The sequence below is a fragment of the Lagopus leucura genome, unplaced genomic scaffold (assembly GCF_019238085.1).
Source record: "Lagopus leucura isolate 7727_CA_CO unplaced genomic scaffold, USGS_WTPT01 Super-Scaffold_100001, whole genome shotgun sequence".
Classification (NCBI taxonomy): domain Eukaryota; kingdom Metazoa; phylum Chordata; class Aves; order Galliformes; family Phasianidae; genus Lagopus; species Lagopus leucura.
In genome coordinates, this window is record NW_024962262.1 from 50,048,242 (window position 1) to 50,072,616 (window position 24,375).

The window sequence follows — 24,375 nt, forward strand, 5'->3', positions numbered from 1 at the left end:
TCTCTTGTATCCCACACCCCAGAAAGCTTCTGTACACTGCTGGTCGAGCAGACACCATCTGCCTGCTTTGCTGTAATTAGCATGGGGTTTCCTTATATACCACTATTAGCCAGAAATCTGCTTCCATTTCCAGAGGTGCCTAATGGAAAGCTGCACGTGGTACCTACTCCAGGCATCTTGTCAGAATCATTAAACAGCTTTCACATGGAAAGAGACACCAGTCAGGCTGAGCTGAGAAGTATCACTCATGGTCAAATGATACCACATCAAAAATGACTCAGGAGCTGTGGAATCGTTTTGCTGTTGATCTCAAGACCAGGTATTGCATATGCTGTTGCTAGCAGCATGATCTTTGGTGACCCTGACTACATGGAAGTGATATCTCTTTCTGGAGTACTAGCTAAACATCTGGAAATTGCATTTAAAGGACAAAAATGACAAAATTGGCACCAAAATATAAAAGGAAACCAGGATTACCAGTGTCTGCTGCTAGGCAGAGCTGAGAAATTGTAAATCACTGCTGTAATTTCTCAGGCTGGAAGCATCTGACATTGAACGCAGCTGTCTTCCTGGCACAGAACTGTTCAACTCTGTCAAATACATATCCTTAATGACAGGTTGTCAGGCAGTCTGACATATCACAGTTTGTAGTAAGCTCATCCCATAAACTTCAAAACTTGCTGTTGACATTACTGTATCAGATAGTTTGGCTTCAGCTGATCCATTCATACTTTTTTTTTCCCCCCCCAATCTAGAAAGCACTTGCTACCTATTACTACAAGTAGTTCACTGAAATTTTACAAGAAGAGCAACAATCCTTGAAGATTGTTAGTACTTCCTAAGACAGAAACTATCTTTGCTTTTTACTGTTCTAGCACAATACAACAGTAGACATTCTGGTTAGCATAACTAGGCTCCATTGTACTTTTCTTCCCTCCCCACACTAACTACCAAAGCTTTCAGATTGCCAACAGAAGTTGTCCTTAAGAATTGAATCATGATTCTTTAGGGCTTCTGTTGATAAGCAGTCTCAAACACTTGCAGCCCTAAAGTGCTAAGTATTGACCAGAATTTACAGACAAGTGGCTATAATTGTGTTGTTTGTCATTTCCATAGATCACTTCAAAACAGAGGAAACACACAGATAAGCAGGTTCCTATTTATCTCAGTTGTTCAGACTGAGATGTTGTTTAGGCTGTTAATTTTGTTCAGATAAATGTTTAAAGTGCATTCAGTATAGCATTAAAATCTCCATCTAACTTGGAAAACAACACAACCATTACCCATAGGCAGAAGATGGGGAAATACAGGATGAGAAGTCAATATAGAAACAGATTGGCTAATACTTTCTTTTTTGTATCTAGCAATGCTATTCCCACATCCTACTGGGCTGACAAGGATCTACACGCTTACTCACAGACCACTAGGAAGCTTAGGCCAAATACCAGCAACATCTTGTTTTGTTTTTGAACCAGCCTGCACTAACATTAGAATGTTCTAGATACCTAGAGCATATCTAGCAAGCATCAAACAAGTTTACCACCTGAAAAGTGAAGTTTCCCCAGCACACAGCTACATACTGACCTGATGTTCAGCCATGACAGCATGGGAGTTGTGCCTCCACCAACAATCCACACAGTGAAGAAGACAATGAGGAGAGTTGTTGAGAACATCATCTGATGAGCATAGGTAGCAGTATCTCGTATAGCCAGGGCAAAGGCCATGGCTCCCCTGAGACCTGTGTGGAAAAAAAAAAATGAAATAGAACTTCTGAAGTGCAATCACACCGTCATAATACAGCATCTTTCCTTTCTTTTCCAGACATACAGGCTTAAAGTGATAAGCAGAAAGCAAGGGGTTCAGAGTAATCTCACAAGAGTTTTAACTCCCTCAGTTTCATTGATAAATTATGCCCTGGGATGACTTAGACTGTAACTTGCTGAATCCACAAGTGTTAAGAATTATTCATAAATTAATAGGAAAGAAATGCAGAAAAAAAACAAGCTGTGGACAACAGCAAAATAAGTTTTGGTAATCGAGCAGCTCCCTGAATCTAAATGAATATGCACACTTCTTCAACACTTGAACTGAAAATACTCCATTCCCAACATGAGGTGATCGTAAGCTGCCAGCAGCTGTCATTTCACGATGTCACTCTTCTTAGACATTACACTTTCTATGACAGTTGAAAGACACATGAGAGCATGCTACAGCTGCCAAGTCCCCTGTTAAGGAAACCTACACATTTGCAGAACTATCTCCTGCTTTCATAATCCACATCTTGCAATTTAAAAAGAATTCTTGCTCTACCCAACATTTTTGCTCTTTTACCTGAAAACATCATCATGTGTTGAAAATTCCAGCTGATCTTATGCCTTCTGCCCAGATTCAGCAAGAAGGAGAGGGGGTAGATGTGTGCAGCTCTTCCCAAAAAGATCGCAATCTGATCACAGCTGAGGGTTAAGGATTTCACCTTCCCAGGATTTCAACACAGTCTTGGGCACCTGGCTCTAACATGAAACTTCTGTTTTAATGAGAAATTCATGCAACAATATCAAGTGTCATGCTATTCCTGTCTATATAGAACAGACTTTCACCAAATCTGTGCAGAATGAACTCACTGCACTAAATGCAGACTATTAGAACCATGTGTTTTTAATGAAGTTAAATTACATCTAGTACGAAGACCATCAGCTGTGCAAACAAAAACTTAAAATATCACATTATAAGCAACTACTACCTCCAACATAAGACTGCATTTTAGACCAGCAGAAACGCAGCCCTAGCATTGAAAGAAAGTCAGTATAAAAGACCAGCTAAAAGTCCACTACCATCGCTCTTACAGAGGCAATGTGACCTACTGGTCAGTGGGCATTTAAATGTTCAGAGAAACTACAAAGATGAATTAAAAAATAATCATCATTACTAGAGTGAGGTTCAAAAAGCTTTGAAAAAGTACTGCAAAAATTCATAACCGTAAGTGAAAAGCTCCTGCCCTCCTGCACTATGGTTCCAATGAATAACCAGAAAGCTGAATAAATGCTCCACCCATCTAAGGAACACTTGGGTACAAATTAGATCAATAAGCTGAAATCCTATTACACAACAACACAATACTGTTTATTTGCTGCTAGGATATCAACATTAGAAGAATGAAGCAGCTCTTGTGGAAAACAAACAAAAGCATTTATGAAAGAACTCAAGACTTATCTGGGTTGATGTTACACCCAAATACTGAAGTAAAACAATATAGTCCACCTCCACGGAGCGAAGATTTTGATCATTACTTTCACAAAAAGCTTCATGCAGTTATTCCAAGCAATTTTTACTGCAGTTCTTTCAGGCACTGCAGAAGTTACCATCATGACCAACACCTGTAGGAAGAATGAGTAGGATTTTGCTAATGACACTGAGGCTTTAGCTCTGCCTTTGCAGTCCAACCTTTCTCTTTCAACAGTAATGATGTTTACATATCCCCCCAGATCCCACTCCATAAGGCATTAACTCAAGGGGGAAAGCAGCTGCTAAGGCAAAATGTGGGTGCTAGCACCCTTCATCTTCCTCAAAATTAAAAAAAAATAAATAAAGCTACACCAGAGGTAACAAAGGTTAAGTGTTGTAGTACAAAGAGATGTGAAAAATGCAGTAAAAGTAGGTGGGCAGGAAGAGAATAGAACAGAAATTCTGAGGAGAAACAAGACTGATGGCATAGCTTGGACAGAGGACAGATGGGTATAGCAAAAACAAAAAAATTACAACATTCAGCACCCCAGACAACTATTTCATCTGTATCTTCAACCAGTGGTCGTCGGGATCCTGAACATTTGTTAATTCAGAAATAAAAGATGTGAGGATGTGGAACATTTTTGTCAGTGTTTCAGAAAAGTAAATGATCAAAGATAAATAAAGATAAGTGTGATAAATCCCTAGAAGTAGTATAGATATGAGAGAAAGAGTAAGGTGGAGAAAAAATAAACACATTCTAGAATAGGCCGCTTTTATGCTTCCTGAGTTTTATCTCCATGGCAAAGAGACCTACTCCTGCAGTAGGCAGAGAGAAGTCAAGACATGAACCTCCGTGTCCATCATTTCAATCACACTCTGAATTGCTCTGAATTTTCAAGCCTCCAGGAATACAGTGAAGGAATAAGTATACAATCTGTTTTGAAAGGGGGCACGAGGAGAGATGAATCTAGCAACTCCCAGCTTATCTGAGGGAGACTACCACCAAAGTGCTCGGTTCTGAGGCAGCTGAGAGCCAGGTAACAAGTCAGCCAGTGATGATGGGAACTGGATACCAGTTTGAACAAAAGTTTGAACACAACAGCATTACAAGCACTGCTTGCCATCAACAGCTGAGGCACATATTATTGTCTTCTCCACTGACAAAAGCAACAGGAACAATTTTTCTTTTGGATCAGACTGGTGAAAAATCAAGAAGAAAAGTTTAGAAGTCAAAACCTTCTACCTCTACCTTGTTTGCCCTGACAACTTCTGCAATCTCTTACTCACAGAAATCCTAAGCTATTTCTCCATTTACATAAACTGACACTCTCAAAGTGCTTTCACCTATGCTGCAAACATCTCTAGAGGAAAGACTGGGAAAGAGCAGAGGGATGAACACTTATTATTCCACTTGTTACAAATTACTGTCAAGAATCAAAGAGAGTTTGTATATGATTTCTAATGTCAGTCTTGGAAAGACTGACGTCATGCAAATCCCTCTTAAGGCACTATTACAAAGCTTTCTCCAGCCTTAAGAACTAGATATTAACTGTGGGAATGGGAAAAACCAGACTACAATGTAGATTCCTCTCTTTGGTAACTCAGGAGCCCTGAAAGTTGAAGATGCATTTCAGCTCATAGCCACAACACCATGCATGCTTAACCTACATGATGCAACATACTTTTTTGAATCATAAGGTCTGGAGAAGAATAAAAGTTTTGAGTCTTCCTTTCCCAAGAGACATTAACACTTGATGTAGATACAGTTAATAACAGACCAATCCAGGCACACATCCCCCTCTCCAAAAACCTCTCTCCCCCTCATTCCCCCAGCTTCTTTTCTTTTCCACTCCACTCGGACTCTTAAATTCATCTAGTATAACTTCTCCAGGTGGGCAACATATACATTTGAGATGAGAACAGATAAAAATCAGAGTCCTGAATGTCATCTGTAAATTCCTTACGCCTTAGGAAAAACAGACAAGCAGAAGATATTAAAAACAAACAAACAAAAACAACTCAAATAATTTGCATTGGTGAACTATTCTTCACCAAGAATTCCCTAGTATGCTCATCCATCACTTTACTTTTAGATTCAATGTTTCTCCATATCTGTGCAGCAGGCACTCACATTTCCCAAGTAAGCGACTCCCTTTGCCTATGCTGATAAATGTAGCAGCACGCTGCTTCCCCCTTCTGCTGAAACTGATGTTTCCTAGCTAGGAAGGAAATCTGCAAATCCAGGTGTTGAAAGTTCCTCTGTGCTACAGCTACGTGGAGGAAAGCATATCCATTTACTGATATGTTGAATATATATGACTTTGTACCCACTTAGGTGCAGAGACAACAACTTTGTGGCAGAGGCCTCAGGGCTTCGATATAAGGGTTAATTAAATATTTTCTTAGACTTCTTGTGTCTGCAAGACACAGGAATACTCTGGTCAACCACCATTTATTTGGTCAGTGTCATTTATTTGATGAAGCTAAAATGCACCACCAGTCTACAGGCGCACATGAAAATAGAGAAGCCTCAGACAAACTGAAAAAGGATACAAAAGCTCCAATGATGAAAACTGGGCTGAATATGTGTTTCTGGAAAGTAAACAGTGCCAAACCCATGTAAGAAAAGATGAAGTTCTCAGCCAGGAAGTGCAATACCTCAAATAGCTAAGGAAAGAAGAAAAAAAATAACATGTTAAAGGCCAAGCAATAAATATGCTTTTCAAAATACCAGTACACAGCACTATAGAAACAAATAGTACAAAAGGTGAAAGGATCTTGCCTGCTTAGTGCGACTTCTTGATTCAACTGACAAGTTATTGTACGTATAATGTGCCTGAGTAATTCCACAGAACAGGACAGCCACTACACCTGTAAACAGAATTACATGTAAAAAATACATCAGTCTGTTTACTATGCGAGCACAAGATATTTTCCCTTCTCAAGTCCTTTTAGGTTACCCTTAACCTTGAGATTTTATCAACCTCATTTTCAAACGAAGGATGGGGCTGGGCATGCTGGGACACAGATGCTTTTAAGCCAAATGAAAGCTGTTCTTAAGAGCTTTTACTGCACAGTGAGTTCCACCCTCTACTGTACTGTACAGAATACAGGGAAGCTTTAATGCAAACATCATGTTTCTCACAGGAAGGTTTAATGAGAACATGCATACATGGCTAAGATGGGCAGGAATTCTCTTAGTGTGCTCAAAGCCACCAACTCACCAGTAAATCCACAGGCTTCTGCTAGCAGGAAAGTGCTCCAAGACATTAAGAAGAAGAGAGCCGTTTCCAGTAGAGGGAAGCAGTGTAACTTGGTAAACTTCGTCACGTTAAGTCATTTGTTAAGGGATCACAAATAAAAGAAACCCACTGGTCCTTCAGATTCTCTCTATCTAACATTTACAAAAAGCACTTTTATGTGCTATAACCAGTGCTAGTCCAAAAAAAACCCTTTTTTTTGGCATGAAAAACATCATAATATCACAATAACTTTCACGTCGTTAATTTTAGGTATGTGTGCTGCACAGCTGCAGCATAACTCACCTCTTTCAACTAATAGCTTACTCAATACCACATTTCCCTGCAAAGTACCAGCACAGAAGGGATATATACTCAGTGTTCCATTCAGATTGCTTTTTCTTTTTCCCCTCACAGTATATTTTATTTTTAGACAATGATTTGCACACGCATACTCACTGGTCACCTTCAGATAAACCATAAAATGCATTCAGAAGTGTTTCATTTACAGGGATGATCTCAACTACAGAAACCTTGGGATGAAGCACGTTTATCAGAATTTTTCCACTCAGATTTGTGGAGAAGTATTTTTCAGCCAGTTTGGATATTTCTGCATTTTTAAGGTACAACTGATATCCTGCCTACAAAAAGATAGATTTCTTCTCCCTGTGTTGATACATCTTGGATAAAACACCAGCACAACCACAGCAAGCTCAGCATTTTCCATGGGAAGAAAAAACAAATTTATCTTCCAAATGAGAGAACTTGAATAATGCCAAACACACAGAATTAACAGTTCACATAGGTAGCAAATAGTGAAACAAGTTTCAGCTGCCTTAAATACAGCTCTCCACATATTTCAAAATTTTTCTTCCCATTTATGGGAATTTTTTTCCTCCCTTCTCTCACTATTTTGGCAACACGTAAATAGCACAGCTTACTATAGCTCAGGTGTTGATAGCTACACAACTGTACAGGGAGTTATAGAAAGTAATAATGTGCTACAGGAGTGGTAGAGAAACCTCTGTTCCTTCTGAAGGCTGATGGCTGGCAGTCTTTGAAATCCAAGCAGGGCAACAGCAAGAGAACAACAGTATGGAGACTTGGAACAGCAAGATGTAGCACTTTCCCTGTCTACAGGAAGGCAATCAGCACCTTGACAGAGACATCAGGGCTGCACCATCATCCACCACTCCTCTCCACGTATAATATAGCTGCACCCAGGGCTCTCTGTGGCATTACACAATCAAAGCTAATGGCAACACAGCTACTTGGGGAGTCATGGTTCACTACATTAAAAACAATGAGGAGCACTACTTTCACAGGAAATTCACAGGCCCTGGGAGGTCTGCAGCTCACAGCACTCTTTGTGATTCTTGCAAGAAGCATTCAGTTGGCCCACAAGACTCACTGGAAGCAGTCTCCCAAGGGCTTTGTCACAGAATACGGTATTCACAGCCACAAGTGATTAACACCAGAGGCAAACAGCTGGCAGCATTTCAGTGGTTAGCACAAAGCACTCCTGAGCATGGCTACCTGCTCCCCACCCACACTACTGCTTCCTGTTGGCATTCCACATGGTTCAGAGAAGGGAAGGGCTCTGAAGCACATATTCCAGATGCAACTTCAAACATAACCCTACTTTGCCAGAAGGCTGAACTCAAAACAAAAGCGCAAATCATGATCAAAAAGTCTCCACGACTGCTGGCATTAAACAAAACTCAGCATTTTCTAAATAGCTGTTACTCTCCACATGGTCCTTTTCCTACATAATCCATCTCCCTGCCATTTTTGAAGACATACAGTTATACTACATGGATCACTCCTACCTCCCAACAGACTTATTGTGTAATATCATACTTCTAAAGCAGCAACCACTCGAGCAGTACTTACAACCCATCTTCCACAGAAGACTTAGATAATCCCACCACAAATTTATCCAGTGCCTGACTCAAAAGGAATTCATGTATTTCCTTAGCAACTAGACAGTCACGTCTGTTGCTCCACAGGAGAAGAAGAGGTGGAAGGTTGATCTCCTGAAGTCAGAAAAGGAGCCCCGTTCGAACCAATTCCTCATTTCCAGTCTTTTCTGGCAGCCTTGTGAATCAAACACTTTATTTCTCTTGCCATTATAATGCAAGCAACATATCAAAGTAATTTACTAAATTCAAAATTAAGACTTGTGGTCATCATTCTGGAGGAAGAGGAGGGTGATAGAAAGGAAAAAAAAATCACTTATTTATTTTATTTTAATTGACCAAATTGAAGTAATACTTCAAAATAATTACTTGCTTTCCTAATTTGAACATTAAAGCAAAGAGTTTTCTTTCTTTATTTCTTAGCTATAACATTTTGGCTTCACTTCATTCCAGCCAGGTAGATTCTACAATTTAGAAAGAAAATACCAAATGATGCAATACTTTAAATGTTATTAAAAAAAATAATAATAATAACCAAAGGCTTTGAGGCCAAGACAGTTCACTGAAAGCCAGAACATGTTTAAATATATTGTCTGCAATGTACTTGCAAAATAAGTATTCTGTCTATTTTTAAAGGACAGTGCATGACTGCATGAATGCCCTTTGCTGGTAGAGAGGTATGGTGATGGGTCCTTCACAGCTATGACAGAGCTACAGAACATTGCTTGGGAGTAAGGTTCTATTCACTCATGACGGAAGTTACAGGTTCTAACTAGCAAAGACTAAAATGCACATTTACTGTTACTTTCTACATTATTACACACCATTAAGTAGTTTTTCAAAATAAAATAGTTAAAATTGTATAATTAAGCAACAGTTTATGCATTTTTATGCATTTATTTTTAAACAGAGGCTGTCTTGTGAACAGCATCCTTCCTACTAGTCTCATAGCACCCTCCTGAGCAAAGCATTAGAAACAGCAAGAACCAATTGCTGCTTTAGAACATGATTTTACAAAATGGATTTGCAAGTATTCCAGCTGCAATTAGAAGCAGCTCAGAAAACCAAAACCACAGCAACAGCATTTGAGCAGCTAGACCTATAGGTGGCCAATGGCCTAAAAGCCAGTTTAAGAATCATCATTTTGGGCCACATCAACCATAGAACAGTGGAACTGGAAGACAAAACACGAAAGCATCACAGCACATACTCCTCCTTATATCTGAAAAGTTTCCATTATGCAGGATACGATTGGGCAAATCTGAGCAGTGTGCCTGTAACTAAATACAGCTGAGACACTACTGCTTAAGATAAAGAATCACTGGTTCATTATTATTGTGCAAAATATCACATTTTACCCTTTCTTGGTCAGTTTTCAGAAGCCTAGGGAGATCAAAGCAAGCTGAGACACACAGAAATATTGTTATCCTTCTCAGTCTAAAAGCAAAAAAAAAAATTGATTCTTTTCCCCTCCAGGAGAAGAACCACAAGCTTAAGGTTTACAGCCATAGCCCAAAGCAGAACCCACACAGATTGCTCTCTGAGTGCTTCAGAGTTCTGACCAAACTAAATAAGTGTCAAGAGAGCAGGACAGGTCATGCAAAGCACACAATGTCATGATGTTAACTCTGACAGAGGTACAGTCTTTTCCAAGCTGCATGACAGATTTTCAGCAAAAAGTCTGAATGAGAAACACTCAGAAAAACCTCATTAGGGTAACAAAACAAAAAAAAGCTGTCAAGGATTCTGCTGAAGACAGAACAAAACACCAGTTATCTTCCAATTACCTTAAAAACTGCTTTTCATAATTACTAAAACTGAATGATAGGCCATCTATTTAGAGCCTCTTATTGACCTTAAACCTTTTGGCAGCACACCGCATGCAGAATTAATAAATTGTTAATACATCTGGTATGGCCACAGTTATACTGGAAAGAGTCATTTCTGTGGGTATCTTTCTATAGACAGAGTTAAATCTTCACACTCAGGTTGAAATAAGCTAGAGTCACCATTGCTACAGCAGGAAATAGGTGGGCACTGTTAGCACCTGAACGTGGTTTCTCATATGGAGGAGCTTAACATATAAAAGGATATCAGAGCTGTCACTACTCCTGTCACTGCTCCCATCATGAAAGAACCACTGAATATTCCCAGGAAAACACCAACTGACTTGAAAAATGCTGCTGCATCAAAAGCATGGGTGTTTTCACCTGTTGGCTGGTAGGCAACTATGGACCTAGGAAGAGAGTAACACAATGAGAAGTCAGAAGTGGCATCAGAATGGTTTTAATCCTTAACAGCAGAAAATGAACAATAGAACAGACCAACCCATACTGAAGGCAATTTTTTCCTTTCTGGTCTGTGTATGCCTGAAGAATCTTGGTAAAGGCTTCTGATATATATTGTCAAGTTCAAGGAAATATTCTTAAATTTAAAACAGCATGTCTAAAATTATTTTTTTTTCTCCTCAGAAAAAGCATTTAAAGCAGTTAAGTAATTTCAGAGTAGAAATTCAAGGAGCTACTTACGAAGATAATACAATGGCAACAGCATCATTCAGCACGCTCTCCCCGAACAGAAGAGCATAGAGATCAACATCAGCATGCAGCTCATTAAATATTGCCAGCACAGTAACTGCAGGAAAAAAAAAAAACAAAAAAACAAAAAAAAAACATACTGGATGACTTCAGGAACAACTGAGAGCTGAGAAAGCAGACTTACCAGCTTGCCTTAAGCAATAAAACACAAGAATTGAAGGATCAAAATCAATCTGGGAAACAGACTAGCCATGTACATGGCTAACTCTAACACTAACCATGTACAGGTAAACAATTCCGCCATCAGTTTTAGGGTAGCCTCATTAGGCAGGAGCTCTGTGCCCCCCCACATGCACAGCATTTATAGCAAAGCCCCTATGATGCATTGGCACAGTGCAGACAAAATACTTCTGTTATTTTTTGTAGAATGCTCTGCTATTTTTTGTAAAATGTGTTCCATATAAGATAACCAACAAAGATGTTGTGCTGCTCTTGATGTGTGGATTGTTGACATAGCTTTGTTTTTTCAATCATTGCACCAATGGCTGTAAGTGTTCCCCAAAGCATACCTTGTGCCACAGGAGCATGCATTTGCACAGGATTTGAAATGGATAAGACTGCTAAACATTTACAGCAGTCCTTTCAAAAAAGGCTCCAGTCTGACCTGAAAGAATGATTTCAGATGTTCCCATATATAAGCTTCAAAAATCAGATGGCAGTTTTTTGCACAAAGGCCAAAAACAGTGTGCAGCCATAGCCTGCTCAGAGCTCAGCTCAATTACAGGAGCTACTTCCCATTTTCACAACACCGAGCACATCAAATAATCTGTTTTAAATGTCACAATTCCTACTTCAGCACACCATCCCTTGGCCCTGCTCTTCCACCAACTCTCCAGACTGATTTGGCAAGCACAGACACCTTTGCGAACATGCTGGATTTAGAGGGATAACTCAATTTTCTGCCAAAAGCTCAAACTACTTTGCAGAAGAGCATTCTTCTCTTTGAGCTTGTATAGTATGAACTTCATTTGAAGAAAAAAAAAGAAAAAACCCTCAAATATAGCTCTGAAAAATATCAAATGTCAGATGCAACAAAGACACAGAAATCCTTAAATCCAATATAATTTATTTTCAGCCCTAAACTTGAAGCATGTTAAAAAAGAGTCTGTTGGGGAAAATAATTAAAATAATGTATAATGAACAGGAAAGTTGGATTTGCCCTCAAACATACGATCACATAATCACCAAACTGATGGAATAGCTTTCACAGCACCCAGAACATCAGAGATGTTAGAATAACATCAAAGAAAATAAAGAATTATTAATATATTCGTGTTATACAGCCAACAATCCTAGCAACAGGATCATTTTGGAAGGTCATTAAAAATTGCTCAGGAAGCTACCTGGATCAGTGGCAGATATTATCGCTCCAAAGAGGAGGCAATCTGTATAATAGAATTTATCAGAGAGCTGTCCCACCAACTTCATTAGTTTCACAACCCCATACATGAGATTCCTGAAGAGAAAGGATAAAACAGTCCAAGTCAAACAAGTTAGTATATTTCAAACAAGCAAAGGAAAACCAAAAGCAACAATATTTCAGGTGGGCTTTGTTACATTGGAGCTCTGTGGGACAGCGCTGCAGTCTAAGCTCTCAAATTAAGGCCTCCACTCTTCTCTAGGAACTGAGTCAAGAGTGAGACATGATCCGGCAAATATAAAGCAAGCACAGCATGAATTCTGTTCATACAACCAGCACAAACTCCACAGGCTGCTTCCTTTTTCCACCACAGCAAACATTTTCATGCTCAAAATTCCCCTCGGTAATGCTTCTCCCAACACAGTACATAGAGAAAAAGCTTTGAACTGAGAATAGCTTTTAAAGTATTTCCGTGTAGTGAAATTGAAAGATGCAAATCGAAGTCACCTATGCAAACTCAGGATTTCTGTACTTCAGAATATCCATGCACCAAGAACACAATAATATTATCTGTGTGATTGTATGCAAGTAAACTAACATGATTATCTTAAACCAAATGTGCATGTATACATAAAGTGATGTACATATTCTGATCAGAGAGGGAGAGACAGAACGTGCACATGCAAAATGGAAAGGACATCTCCAGAAATTTGATAGCTAAGACTCTACCACAAGTAGTGCCTACAATTCGGAATAAAGTTAATTCTAACAGAAGTCTAAAAAGGTTTAATTTTGGACTACAACATAAGATCAAAAACTGAACACTGCTCTTTAGTTGTCTGGACTTGTGAAGTGATTCAAACTTGACAATATTATTTTGTTATCAGTATTGCTTAGAAGTCAGATCTCAGCAAAAGTTATGCTTTAATTTTGAGTGGGAGAATCAGAAATAACATTCAAACAGATCACTAAATTAAAACTATCTGAATGGCTCAATGAACTCAAGGGACAGATATCACAAATTTCACTTACCCAATGATAAAACAAGAGACTGCTGTTCCTAAAAAGGCGTAGGCCAAAATCGACCCCAAATTCCTGAAAAAGTGTCTCTGTATAGAAGAAATGAAAGTTTAAACAAGTTTAAAGAAAAAAAAAAAAGAAGTTAAAAACAGTGCATTGTTACACTTGCATTCATTGCCACATTCTAGAGAAATCCTTCCATTACTGCAATGCAAATTCTGTCCAACGAAATTTTGGTAAGATGTATATATGTAGGATATACAGTAAGAAAGACTTAGTTTCAAAACTAAAAACATGCACCACATGAGTAATTTATGTCATCTTCTAGTGAAACAACAATCCGGGTCCTTTCATTATCCAGAGTCTGGAACACCCCCACTGGAGTTGAATTTTGACTCTACTTCTCAGTATAATGTACTGCACTTTGGACATTTAACAGTTCATAGCAGCATATCTTTTAGCTCAAATGCAACTAATGCACAAAGGAAAACAAATTAGCAAGATTAGATAGTGTGCATATACACACACGTGTTTATATCCATGCATATATAAAGTATTTTTTCTTAAAACAGGACGACCTAACCTAATCTGTGGAGGAAATCAAGATTTTTCTTACTGATGTACACAAATGATTGCAATGGAGACTGCACTCCTGAACAGATCAGTCTCCCATTAAGAAATTTTCCACAGAAGATGATTACACTTACCTTCTTCAGGCTATAACCAGCATGAAAAATAATAGGAGGCAACAGAATGTTGAAAAAAACTTCTGGGTCAAATGTAACCTAAAATAATAAACAAATAAAATGTGAAACAAATTAGGAACAATCACACACTTTGTCTTTTTCCTCTTTCATTTTTGACACTTACTATTTTTCAAGTGTTGAAATAACAGTCAATTGGCCAAGATGACCTTCCAAATTACTGTTTAGCCCTATAAAGACACGACAGCAAAAAACTGCAGCTCTTCATAGGGAACAGCACTTAGGAAAACAATCTTTGCCTTCATCACCAATGACAGTCCTGCAACACTTCCAAACATAGTCCCTTTTTTGAAATAAAATTAATTCTAATGGAAACGATGCTGAAAAAAGTATCTAATTGCACATGACATTCATGTATTTGCAGATGAAATTACATTTAGACATTCATTTGTTGGTTGTTTGGTTTTTTTTTTTCCTGAGTCTAGCCAGCATACTGTTATTGCCAGCCAGTCAAGTCACGTACAAGTCTGGTTTTCAGGAAGCGGAATCACCATCACTTCTAAGTGTTCCAGTGGATGCTGCAGGTATCCATGGAAGACTATGCTAGACAAAGGAACAAAACCAATCATTTATAATTCAAACAAGACCTGCACACACGTGAGACTAGACCTAGTGAAGACTAATACGAGGGTGTGCACCCAGACTGGGGCTCATATCAGCTCACTTCAGCTGTCTATAGCAGACAGGTACACGTATAAACAGCCACCTTCACAGTCATTCAGAGTCATCCTCGTCATAGTTACTGAAAGTGTTTTTAAGACACAATCCTGAAGTGTCAATTCTGTACTTAAAAGTCTAGCTTTGCTACATAGCTACACACTGAAGAGATTTAATTCCTGCCACTGAATAAAATAAGAAAGGAAATAGCAGATCTGAGCAACAGTTGATAGATAAGTTTCGTTTCTAATACCAGATTGTTTAATTTGGTGGATTACAGGATGCAACAAGCAACTATTTCCTGAAAGTAAGCAGATTAAAAAAAGAACAAGGAAATAACACCAAGAAGCAATGACTATTCATTTCCTTCTATACCTTACATTACAGAAGGTAGCATCAGGCTCTTCCTGCTCTGCTGGTTTTCATGAATTTTATAGATATTAGAAGTGTACACGAAGTCTCCAGCAGCAGCCAAAGGCTTTGGAAAAGTATTACACTGTGGCAACAGAACACAGTTTTGCCAGCAGCAACACAGTACAAAAGGTGCTTCTCAGTTAAGCATTGAGGTGCTGCTACCACCAAAAACACTGACGTTTGATACTACCATTCAAGGGAATCGTAGATTTAAGAGCATTCAAGAAGGAGAAGCATGCAGCCAAACAGCACACATCCACAAGAACTGGCTCTACCCTCACCTTTCGCAACATGTCATTTTGCTCCACGTTGTGAATCTTCCCAGGACTTATTTCACCTTTGAGTGTATATTCGAAGAACTTCCCACTGACGTTGACCAGCAGGGTTGTGAATGGCCTGTCCTCCTGCGAGCAGCTCAGCGGTTTATCACGGCCGCTGGAAGAAGGAGTGCCGTATCTCAAGATTACCCCAACAATCAGGCCTGCAAGAAGAGGATTAAAAATCCATGAAGCTGATTTGACGCTCCTGTACCGAGCTTCTGAGTTTGGAGTGTCAACTGAGGTGTAACACAAGAAGCTTACGTATATTTTGCAGTGAATGGCTACTACCAGTTTCCTGCAAAGGAAGAGAAGACCCAAGCAAACATGCTGATACTGATGAATTTGTAAAATCTGCTATCTGCTCAAAGAGACAAACAAAATACTCACTTTCATCTCTCTTCTTCCTCACCCTCATTCACATCTCTCCGAAAACTCCGAATTGTGCTGCAGGCTGACAACTGGGATATAACAAACATTTCACCTCCTTCTGAGCAGAACTGAGTACAATATAACCAAATAACTACTGAAAATATACAATACTGAATACTGAAAATATACTTCACTGAAACTATTCATTGTAAAATACCACAATACAGCTGCAGCAATAATGCAGCTTTCTGCCTGGCAATTCTAAGCAAGCCAACAATGGCAGTTGCACAATCTCCTGTGTATTTGCAAATTTTGCAACTGAAGTTCATACGGTGTGCATAAAGAAGTCAGCTGCGCCTCTTTTCACTAAGCAGAAATAAAACAAGGTAAAAAAAATAAGCAACCACAAGAGGCACGAGACATGCTATTCAGGAATATAGAAATAATTACTCAAGCAGCCTAAAGAAAATCAAGCCAGAAAACACTATCAGTAAGATGAGCATCATTAGCATGAGCAATCAATTAATTAATTAAATACATGTAACCAAGTGGACAATGCCAGGAATCAAAACAAAAAAATACTGAAGAAATATAAGCTTTTAACTGACACTGTTCCTTTTACAATGTACTGTGAAAAACAACTGTCCAGCCCTATAGGAGGAATGGGAAGAATAGTCAGAGTAGTTTTGGCCTGAGAAGTACACAGATTGATACCTCCTTTAAGTCTTCCCTGTCATCTTAAGATAATTTGCAATTTAATCCCTGTTGCAGACAGCTGAAAGGTGATGATGGGTGACTGTCAATAAAGAAATGATCCTTCTGTTGGCAGGACAGTAGTTAGAGCTGGTTTTGCTCTGTGACCCTCACTCTGCATCCACAGATCTTTCTCCAGATGGTAAATAAAGTTAACAGATATTAACAAGAGAATAAATGAGGTGTAACAAGAAAGAAAGCACACATCACCAAAAAATGTAACTTTTTGGTATATATCTAAAGAGTAATTGAACTGTAATGAAAAAAAAAAAAAAAAACCAAACATAAATCAAAAAAGACCAACTCCCCATTCTCTTCAGGTTCAGAGTAGAAAAACGGTCTTGATGTAAAAGAAGGTACAATACAATAGCTGTGACACTTGAGTGGGTGGTTATTCTCTGGTCCCCAAGAGAACATAACGGCAAGAAGATCATTAAAAAGTAATGGGAAGATTAAGATGTATTTTATTTAGAAAACAGACTATTTATTTAGAAAAGTATGTACTCAAGGAGAACACAGGGAAGTAAACTCTTCAGCAAGACAAGAATACTTACTGACATTTCAAAATGTTGACAATTTAAATACAGAGTTTTAAAGAGCATATTCCATACAACCCCAGAGTATTTTACAGCTACACTTATCTGATGCAATAAAAATGCAGCTATGCAGAAAATGACAGGTTATTGCCAGTCAACTTCAAGCCATTTGCACTGGCAATTATGGCTACAGACATTTTCCACAAACCCCACTAGTCAGATTGCCAAAACTTACTTATTGCTCTCACTCCCCTCATCCCTAGAGAGGGCTAGGCTCACATAATACATCAGGAAGATGTTCAGCCTTAGAAATTCAGCTAGCCAGCATCTGCCAAAGCCCTGCAGTAAATCAGAAGCAACAAAGAAAACTCCACAGATTAATTTATACACAATGGTGGCACAAAACCAGCTCTGTACTGCTACTAAGCTGAGAACATTGAGGAGGATAGACTTAGCAGCCTAAGGCTCAGAGAGCATCATTGAGTGAATTCATTGCTAAAGCAGATGGGAAACCTTGTTGCCATTGTATTAGGAGGATGCACTACAGAGTAGGATGCGATTATATGATAGAACTGGACATAATTCACTCTTACATTTTCTCCGCTATAATAAAACATAGCTATTATTTTAAGTCTGGATTCAACTACATGACAATTATATCCATAACTCACATTTAATGTTTGAGGTTAAACATACTTTAACCATCAGTATTCCATGGTCTGGCTACAACAGCTGCTGGGAAATATCCTGTTTTGTACCCTTCCTGCTGATAAAATATCAAAGTGGACATCCTTCACATCAAGCACCACACAGTTTAGGAACATCCGATCCCTGCTGTCAGGCTGCTATCTTGCAACTCCTCCAACAACAACTGCAGGAAAAAACATCAGGATGCAGCCGAGACTGAAGTCTGCAGCTACTGCTTTCCTCGGGGTGGCCAGCAAGAAGGTAGGAGGCCATAAGAAGCAGTGGCAGCTAGTCAAGGGAGGGTGCTGCTAGGGCTCAGTCCTGCTTAGAACTGCACAGGGCTCAGTCCAGAAAGGAAATAGGTATGAAAACATGTGGGGCCCAAAATGGCCACACACATCCTACAGCAAGCGTCATCAGAGAAAAAACAACTAGGCAACTCAGAAGATGAGTCACAAGAGTGGAACAGATCCCTAATCTCACAAAGCACAGGCATGCTGCTATAGTTATCACACAGTCCATAAAGAGCAGGTTCTGAGCATTCAAGTGAAGTGTGCCAGCTAGGCACATTTGACAGAAGTGAGCTGCAGAGAGCCTCAAGTCATTAACATTTTTCTAAACAAGCTCAAAGTCCTTACGGAAAACCGTAGGGAAGCATTTATGGTTCCAATGAACATCTGCTCTTCTACACACTAAAAAGTTCCTGGACTTGTTAGATCACTTCTACAGACTTTTTTCATCTGATGAAAAGGCTTATATACTTAGCCGTCCCCCAAGGTCCCAAACAACTAAAGACCTAAGAACTAGAGTGCTTTTTAAGCAGACGGAACAGCCTGATTTACAGCTTCAGAAAAGATGCCCTCCTAAGCTGCCTGTCATCATGTGTTATACAGAGGGCAAGTTCATCCTTTATAAATTCTCTCTAGATATTTGACTTCAAGCATCTCTGGAACATTAGAGTAACAGCTGCAGAAAAAGAACAGAAGAGAATAAGACTTGGAACTGCTCAGTGGGCAAACCTAGTGAGGCACTATGCACTTACTTTAGCAGCTATTTCTAGGACAATACAAGCACAAATTCGGTACAGTACTACTGCTTATATAGAGGTGAAAGAAGGGATGGAAGTTAGGAATAAATACAAAAGTATCAGTATGCCAGCCTCGTGCTACCTTCATCTTGCACGGTCTCACTGATGAAGAGTTAATGAAGAATGTGGATCAATAGAGCAAATATTTGAATGCTTGAGAACATTTTAGCCCATCAAGACGGAAATCTGAAGAGACAAACTAAACCAGCACTACCTTTTACTGCAGGAGACAAAGAGCTACAGGTGAGCTATAAATACTGCAACATTTTCACAGAATGGCCAGGGTTGGAAGGGACCTCAAGGATCATGAATCTCCAACCCCCCTGCCACATGCAGGGCCACCAACCTCCCCATTTAATACTAGACCAGGCTGCCTAGGGCCTCATCCAACCTGGCCTTGTACAACTTTAGGGATGGGGCATCCACAACCTCTCTGGGCAGCCTGTTCCAGCGCCTCACCACTCTCTCTAAAGAACTTCCCCCTGAAGTCCAACCTAAATCTTCCCTCCCTCAACTTCAAACCATTTCCCCATTTTTCCCAATTTTAGAAAAGCCATAAGTTGCTTGTGGTAACTGCTGCAAGGACAAGTTTGCACCACTGTCCTTAAGGATTCTCAGGAAGGCTAATCTCAGAAGTTAATACTTAATGCCTTGCCTTCAACGTGTGACTGGCATTCTCACTTTTAACAGGGAAAGTATTTATGCCACTACATTGACTGTATAACCTGTCTGATTGTGCAGCTGGTACATAAAGAACATTGTATTGGGGCATCCAGCACATCTCTGGACAACCTGTGCCAGGGCCTTATCACTCTTATTGTAAAAGCTTCTTTCTTAAGTCCAGTCTAAATCTCCCTCTTTTGGTTTGAAACTACTTCTTCTTGTCCTACAACAACAGACAAAGAATTAGCCCCCTTCTTTTTTTACAGTCCTCGTTAGGCCACTATCAGATCACCCCAGAGACTTTTCTTCAGCAGTTCAGACAGGCACACATAACCCAGGCCAGAGTTGAGTGGTTCTCCAGCCAAATTCCCTGCTGAAGAATTAGCCCTGAGATTTCAGGAAGCTTCAACAGCCGGCAAATTTCAGAACTGGAGGCATCTGCACTCCATGACACACAACTCAATCAGTGGATTCAAACCGTGAATCAGTGAATTGGATCAATGGGTGAACTAAAAGCAGCTTAGATACTGTTTCTTTTGTCCTAGAAAAGGCCTGGGCACAGACTGCTATGGCTCTATCCACATCAAGTACAAGTTATAACTGTATTTCTGCCTGAAGGAGACTCAGTGGAGATCTTACTGCTGTTTACAGCTACCCACTAGGAAAACAGAGAAGAGAGAGACTTCAGAAAATGCATAGAATTAGGACCAACAGCAGCAAATGTATTGCAACACAAAGGAAGAAGAATAAGATTTAAAAAAATATAAAAACCAGTGTCAACGGTTTATGGGCTGGTCCGGCCCAGTTCCGTGACCAGCAGGGCGGAGGGATCTGCGGATCCGCGCCTCTGGGAAAGGGGAAGCAGGGGACCCCAAAATACTTGAAAACAACAGCACTGATCTGAGGTGGAACAAATGATTTTACTAAATATAGTATCAGTAAAATACAATGAGAGAGAGAGAGAAAGAGATAGAGTCTGTTTGAATTGTATAGACCTCACCACAATGCTGGGGTGAGAAGTGCAGTCCAGTTGAGAGACTGAAGTGCAGACGGCGAAGTGCAGATGGCGAAGCGCAGGCAGCGAAGCGCAGATAGCGAAGCGCAGACAGCGAAGAGCAGGCGAAGAAGAAGGATCAGGTGACCTTGCTTGGAGTTATATCCCCTTGCTGACCGCAAAGTCTCCTGGGGAAATGTAGTTCTTCTCCGACAGACGAACATTCGGCAGATATCAAACCCCACCCCCAATGCATTACATGATGTTATGGTGTGGAATACTGATGACCAAAAATCATAAAACCATGACAAAGTGGATAAGCACCAGGATAAGCTGCCCCCAAAGGCTGATTTATCTCTATCCTTACACGTAGCAAAGCTCACACAAATACGCCCTAAGCAACACGGTCTGCAAGGGGCTGCTTTAAGCAGAAGGTTGGATGAGACCTTTGCCAGAGGCCCCTCACCCTAAACTGTCCTGCAATTTGCACTCTTTCCTACAGACACTAGACCCCTCAGACAAGTACTTTATGCAAAGAGAAAGCACACACTAAGAGCAGCAGTTAAAAAAAAAAAAAAAAAAAGCAGTGCCATTGCACTTTGATATCAGCACTAAGCCAAACCATCATCTAGCTGGGTAACACCACCAGCAGAAGGCCCAGTTGCACCTTAGCACGCAGCCTGCTTCCCCTTCACAGCACAGCCAGGCAGGCAGGGCAGTGTATCAGTGTATCTCAGGCACCTTGGCACCACCTTTCTAGCGGACAGAGGCGATGGCAGAAGAAATACTTGAGAGTTAAGGCAAAGATGCAGGAAGGATTTCTCCACGTATGAAAGTCCAAATTTGGGCCCCTCACTACAAGAAAGACATTGAGGCCCTCAAACCTAGAGAAGGAGAACGAAGCTGTGAGGGGTCTGGAGCACAAGTCTTATGGGGAGTGGCTGAGGGAGGTGGGATTGTTCAGTCTGGAGAAGAGGAGGCTCAGGGGAGATCCTATCGCGCTCTACAATGACCTTAAGGGAGACTGTGGTGAGGTGGAGATTGGCCTTCTTTCCCAGGACAGTAGGTAACAGCTTGAAGTTGTGCCAGGGGAGAGTCAGGTTGAATATTAGGAACAATTTCTTCTCAAGAAGAGTGGTGAGGCATGAGAACAGGCTGCACAGGGAAGTGGTGCAGTCACCGTCCTGGGCGGTGTTCAAGAAACACATCAATGCGGCACTGAGGGACATGGTTAGTGGGCACAATAGTGATGGGCCGATGGCTGGACTAGGTGATCTTAGTGGTCTTTTCCAGCCTTAATCATTCTACGATTCTTCCTCCATTCTCCCAAACTGACCTTTTTACCAGCTTGCAGACAAGGATGGAGGAAAACCTGTCAAGAAGGATGGAAGAAAACCCTGCTCACATATCTTCAAAGCAGAAAACCAGGAATACAGAGTATTTATACACAATTTGTACATATATTTATACACAATGTATTTTAATAGAGGATGGTAGTTTGCGTGCATTGAGATGCCACAGTTATTTCAAATAACCCAGAGCACCACCAGAGAAAGTACTTCTCATACAGAGGTAGCCTCCAAAAGTGACAAACCACACTTCAAATTTCACAGTGATTTATCAGGAAGTTTCAGAGCTTCTTACAAAGAAAATAATTCAGGCATTGTCTCTGAGTCCTCATTGAATTTCAGTAAAAGAGCATTTTTCAACAGGGAATGGAGGCACATGATACCAGTCCTGAAACGCAAACAAAACTCCGGGGATACCCAGAATCTGATAGGTTGAACAACAGACTCAAGGTCACGCTTTGTCATTGCTTTAGGATTGTTTTAGATAAGGACATAAAAAGACAGCAAACAACATTAATGGAATAATGTTGCTCTGCACTAATTCTTCCTTCTAGGACATCAAGTATCACACTATCAAGGGCATTTTTCTAATAAGCCAAAGCAAGCATAACTCTGAATTTAAATAAATAAAAGGATTATTCAGAAAAAGTTACTGAGACAGTGCACAGTACTCAAACATCAAATTAACTTGTTGACTTGATGCTGCCAGACACACACAACATGCACATTGCTGCCTTCTTTAAAACCTTGCTTTCCAGAAAGGCCACAGGAGTGTCAGGTGGCCAAAACTACTGTCTGACTAACTGTTATGTCTGGCTGTTCTGACTTTTTTTATTTATTCTTTTTCTAGGATTTTTTTTTTTTCAGGTCATGTCATGTTAGTATGATCTACATACTCATGTAGCAACACAGTCAAAAGAATGTGAACTAAAGAAGAAGGCAGATATATTTTATTCAGTGGTGATAATAGGATTAAACAATAAATTTAAGATAGCAAAAAAAATCATTAAAAATATAATTATCAGAAGACAGAAGACCATGTTGGAATTCCAGCACTCCATGATCTGAAATTACTGCATTTCACAGTTCAAAATCTATACAAGACAGTTATAACTGCAAAAAAATTCGTGTGTTCCAATTAACTGGAAAGGATGAGTAGGCACTATTAGGAAGACTGTAAACCAGAAATGTGATCCTAAGTACGCAGCAAATAGGTGACCAGGAATAATGTGTTGCCTCTCCTTCCCCTTCCCCTTTGGAATCTAACATTCGTAAGTACAAACTGAGCAAAACCCATGTATTCAACAGCTTACCAAGCTTATTCAAAGCTTGGTCATGGAAGAGACTGCTGTCTTGTGGTAAGATCATGTGGCCTCTGGTCCCAGCATGGGACTGAGTCAAGGCTCTTGGCAATTCCCAACTTCAGTAGTGACTCAGTGGAGTCACGGGATGAGCCACAGAGGACAATTTAAAGAGGCACACTCAACAGAGAAATAAGATACTGCAGCTGTAAAGTATTTGTCCGTTACAGATGGCACAAATATTTGTTAGAGATTATCAGTAAGATAAGAGCCTGCAATTAAGCTCTCCCTGTTTGTGCTTTCAAGTTCACTTACTGCACAACCATTGTTTCAGGTAACATATTTAATAAAGTATTTGCTGCCAGGTATTTTACATACAATATCTTAAAAGATTAGTTGTACTTTCAGAAATGCAAGTATTCCTTCTTAGCTAGAAAGCCCAAAGCAGTGAAAATCATACACATACTAAAGCCACGTGCATTCCTATAAGCACAGGCAGCAATGGGCAACCACAGAAACACAGGGTGACTTCAATCACCCTGCAATTGTCTTTCCTGACTTGTGAAGAAATAGCTTTATTATAGAGCACCAGTTAGCAGTCCCAACGCCCTTCTGCAGGAGCAGCGTTGAAGCATCTTTGAACCCAGGCTTCTAAATCAAATGAGGGAAAACTCAAACACTGAGATTTTTGTCCCCCAAAACATATTTGGGACCAGACTAGCAGGCACCCCAACAAAAACAAACAACATGAACAGCTCTATGGCATCTAACAAAAAACTGTCTACTCAATCATATTTTTTTTACTGCTTTTTTCTCCATTTGTGTATATACTCTTGAAATGCTTGGCATAGCTCAAACAGGAGGCCACAAACTCCTCAGAGTCCAAAAAAAACCCCAGTCAACTGTTTCCAAAAATAAAAAATAAAACTACACAGTATCACCTATTGCAGGCACTAGCAAGAAGTTAAGCTATCCTATAAAAGAAAAAAAAAAAGCCCAGATACTTATACTCCCCACACACATCCCAGTATATCACCATAAAGCTTCAGCAGCAAGAGTTATTATTGCACCGTTGCAAAGAGTTGGGCTTCCATCTGAAACCTCACAGAAACTTATTAAGT

General features: G+C 39.9%; 1 protein-coding gene across 3 annotated transcripts in view; it reads right to left on the minus strand.

The window, feature by feature from the left end:
- Positions 1–24,375, minus strand: part of SLC9A7 (solute carrier family 9 member A7) — a 73,170-nt gene that overhangs the window by 21,736 nt on the left and 27,059 nt on the right. For all 3 annotated transcript variants that reach the window (XM_042867850.1, XM_042867853.1, XM_042867851.1), the window contains exons 2-12: positions 15,477–15,676; positions 14,068–14,145; positions 13,373–13,449; positions 12,324–12,436; positions 10,912–11,017; positions 10,478–10,619; positions 6,450–6,555; positions 6,008–6,096; positions 5,779–5,892; positions 2,332–2,443; positions 1,585–1,738 (exon numbers count right to left, since the gene is read on the minus strand). In XM_042867850.1, the coding sequence (XP_042723784.1) occupies positions 1,585–1,738; positions 2,332–2,443; positions 5,779–5,892; positions 6,008–6,096; positions 6,450–6,555; positions 10,478–10,619; positions 10,912–11,017; positions 12,324–12,436; positions 13,373–13,449; positions 14,068–14,145; positions 15,477–15,676 (1,291 nt within the window). The remainder of the gene's footprint in view (positions 1–1,584; positions 1,739–2,331; positions 2,444–5,778; positions 5,893–6,007; positions 6,097–6,449; positions 6,556–10,477; positions 10,620–10,911; positions 11,018–12,323; positions 12,437–13,372; positions 13,450–14,067; positions 14,146–15,476; positions 15,677–24,375) is intronic.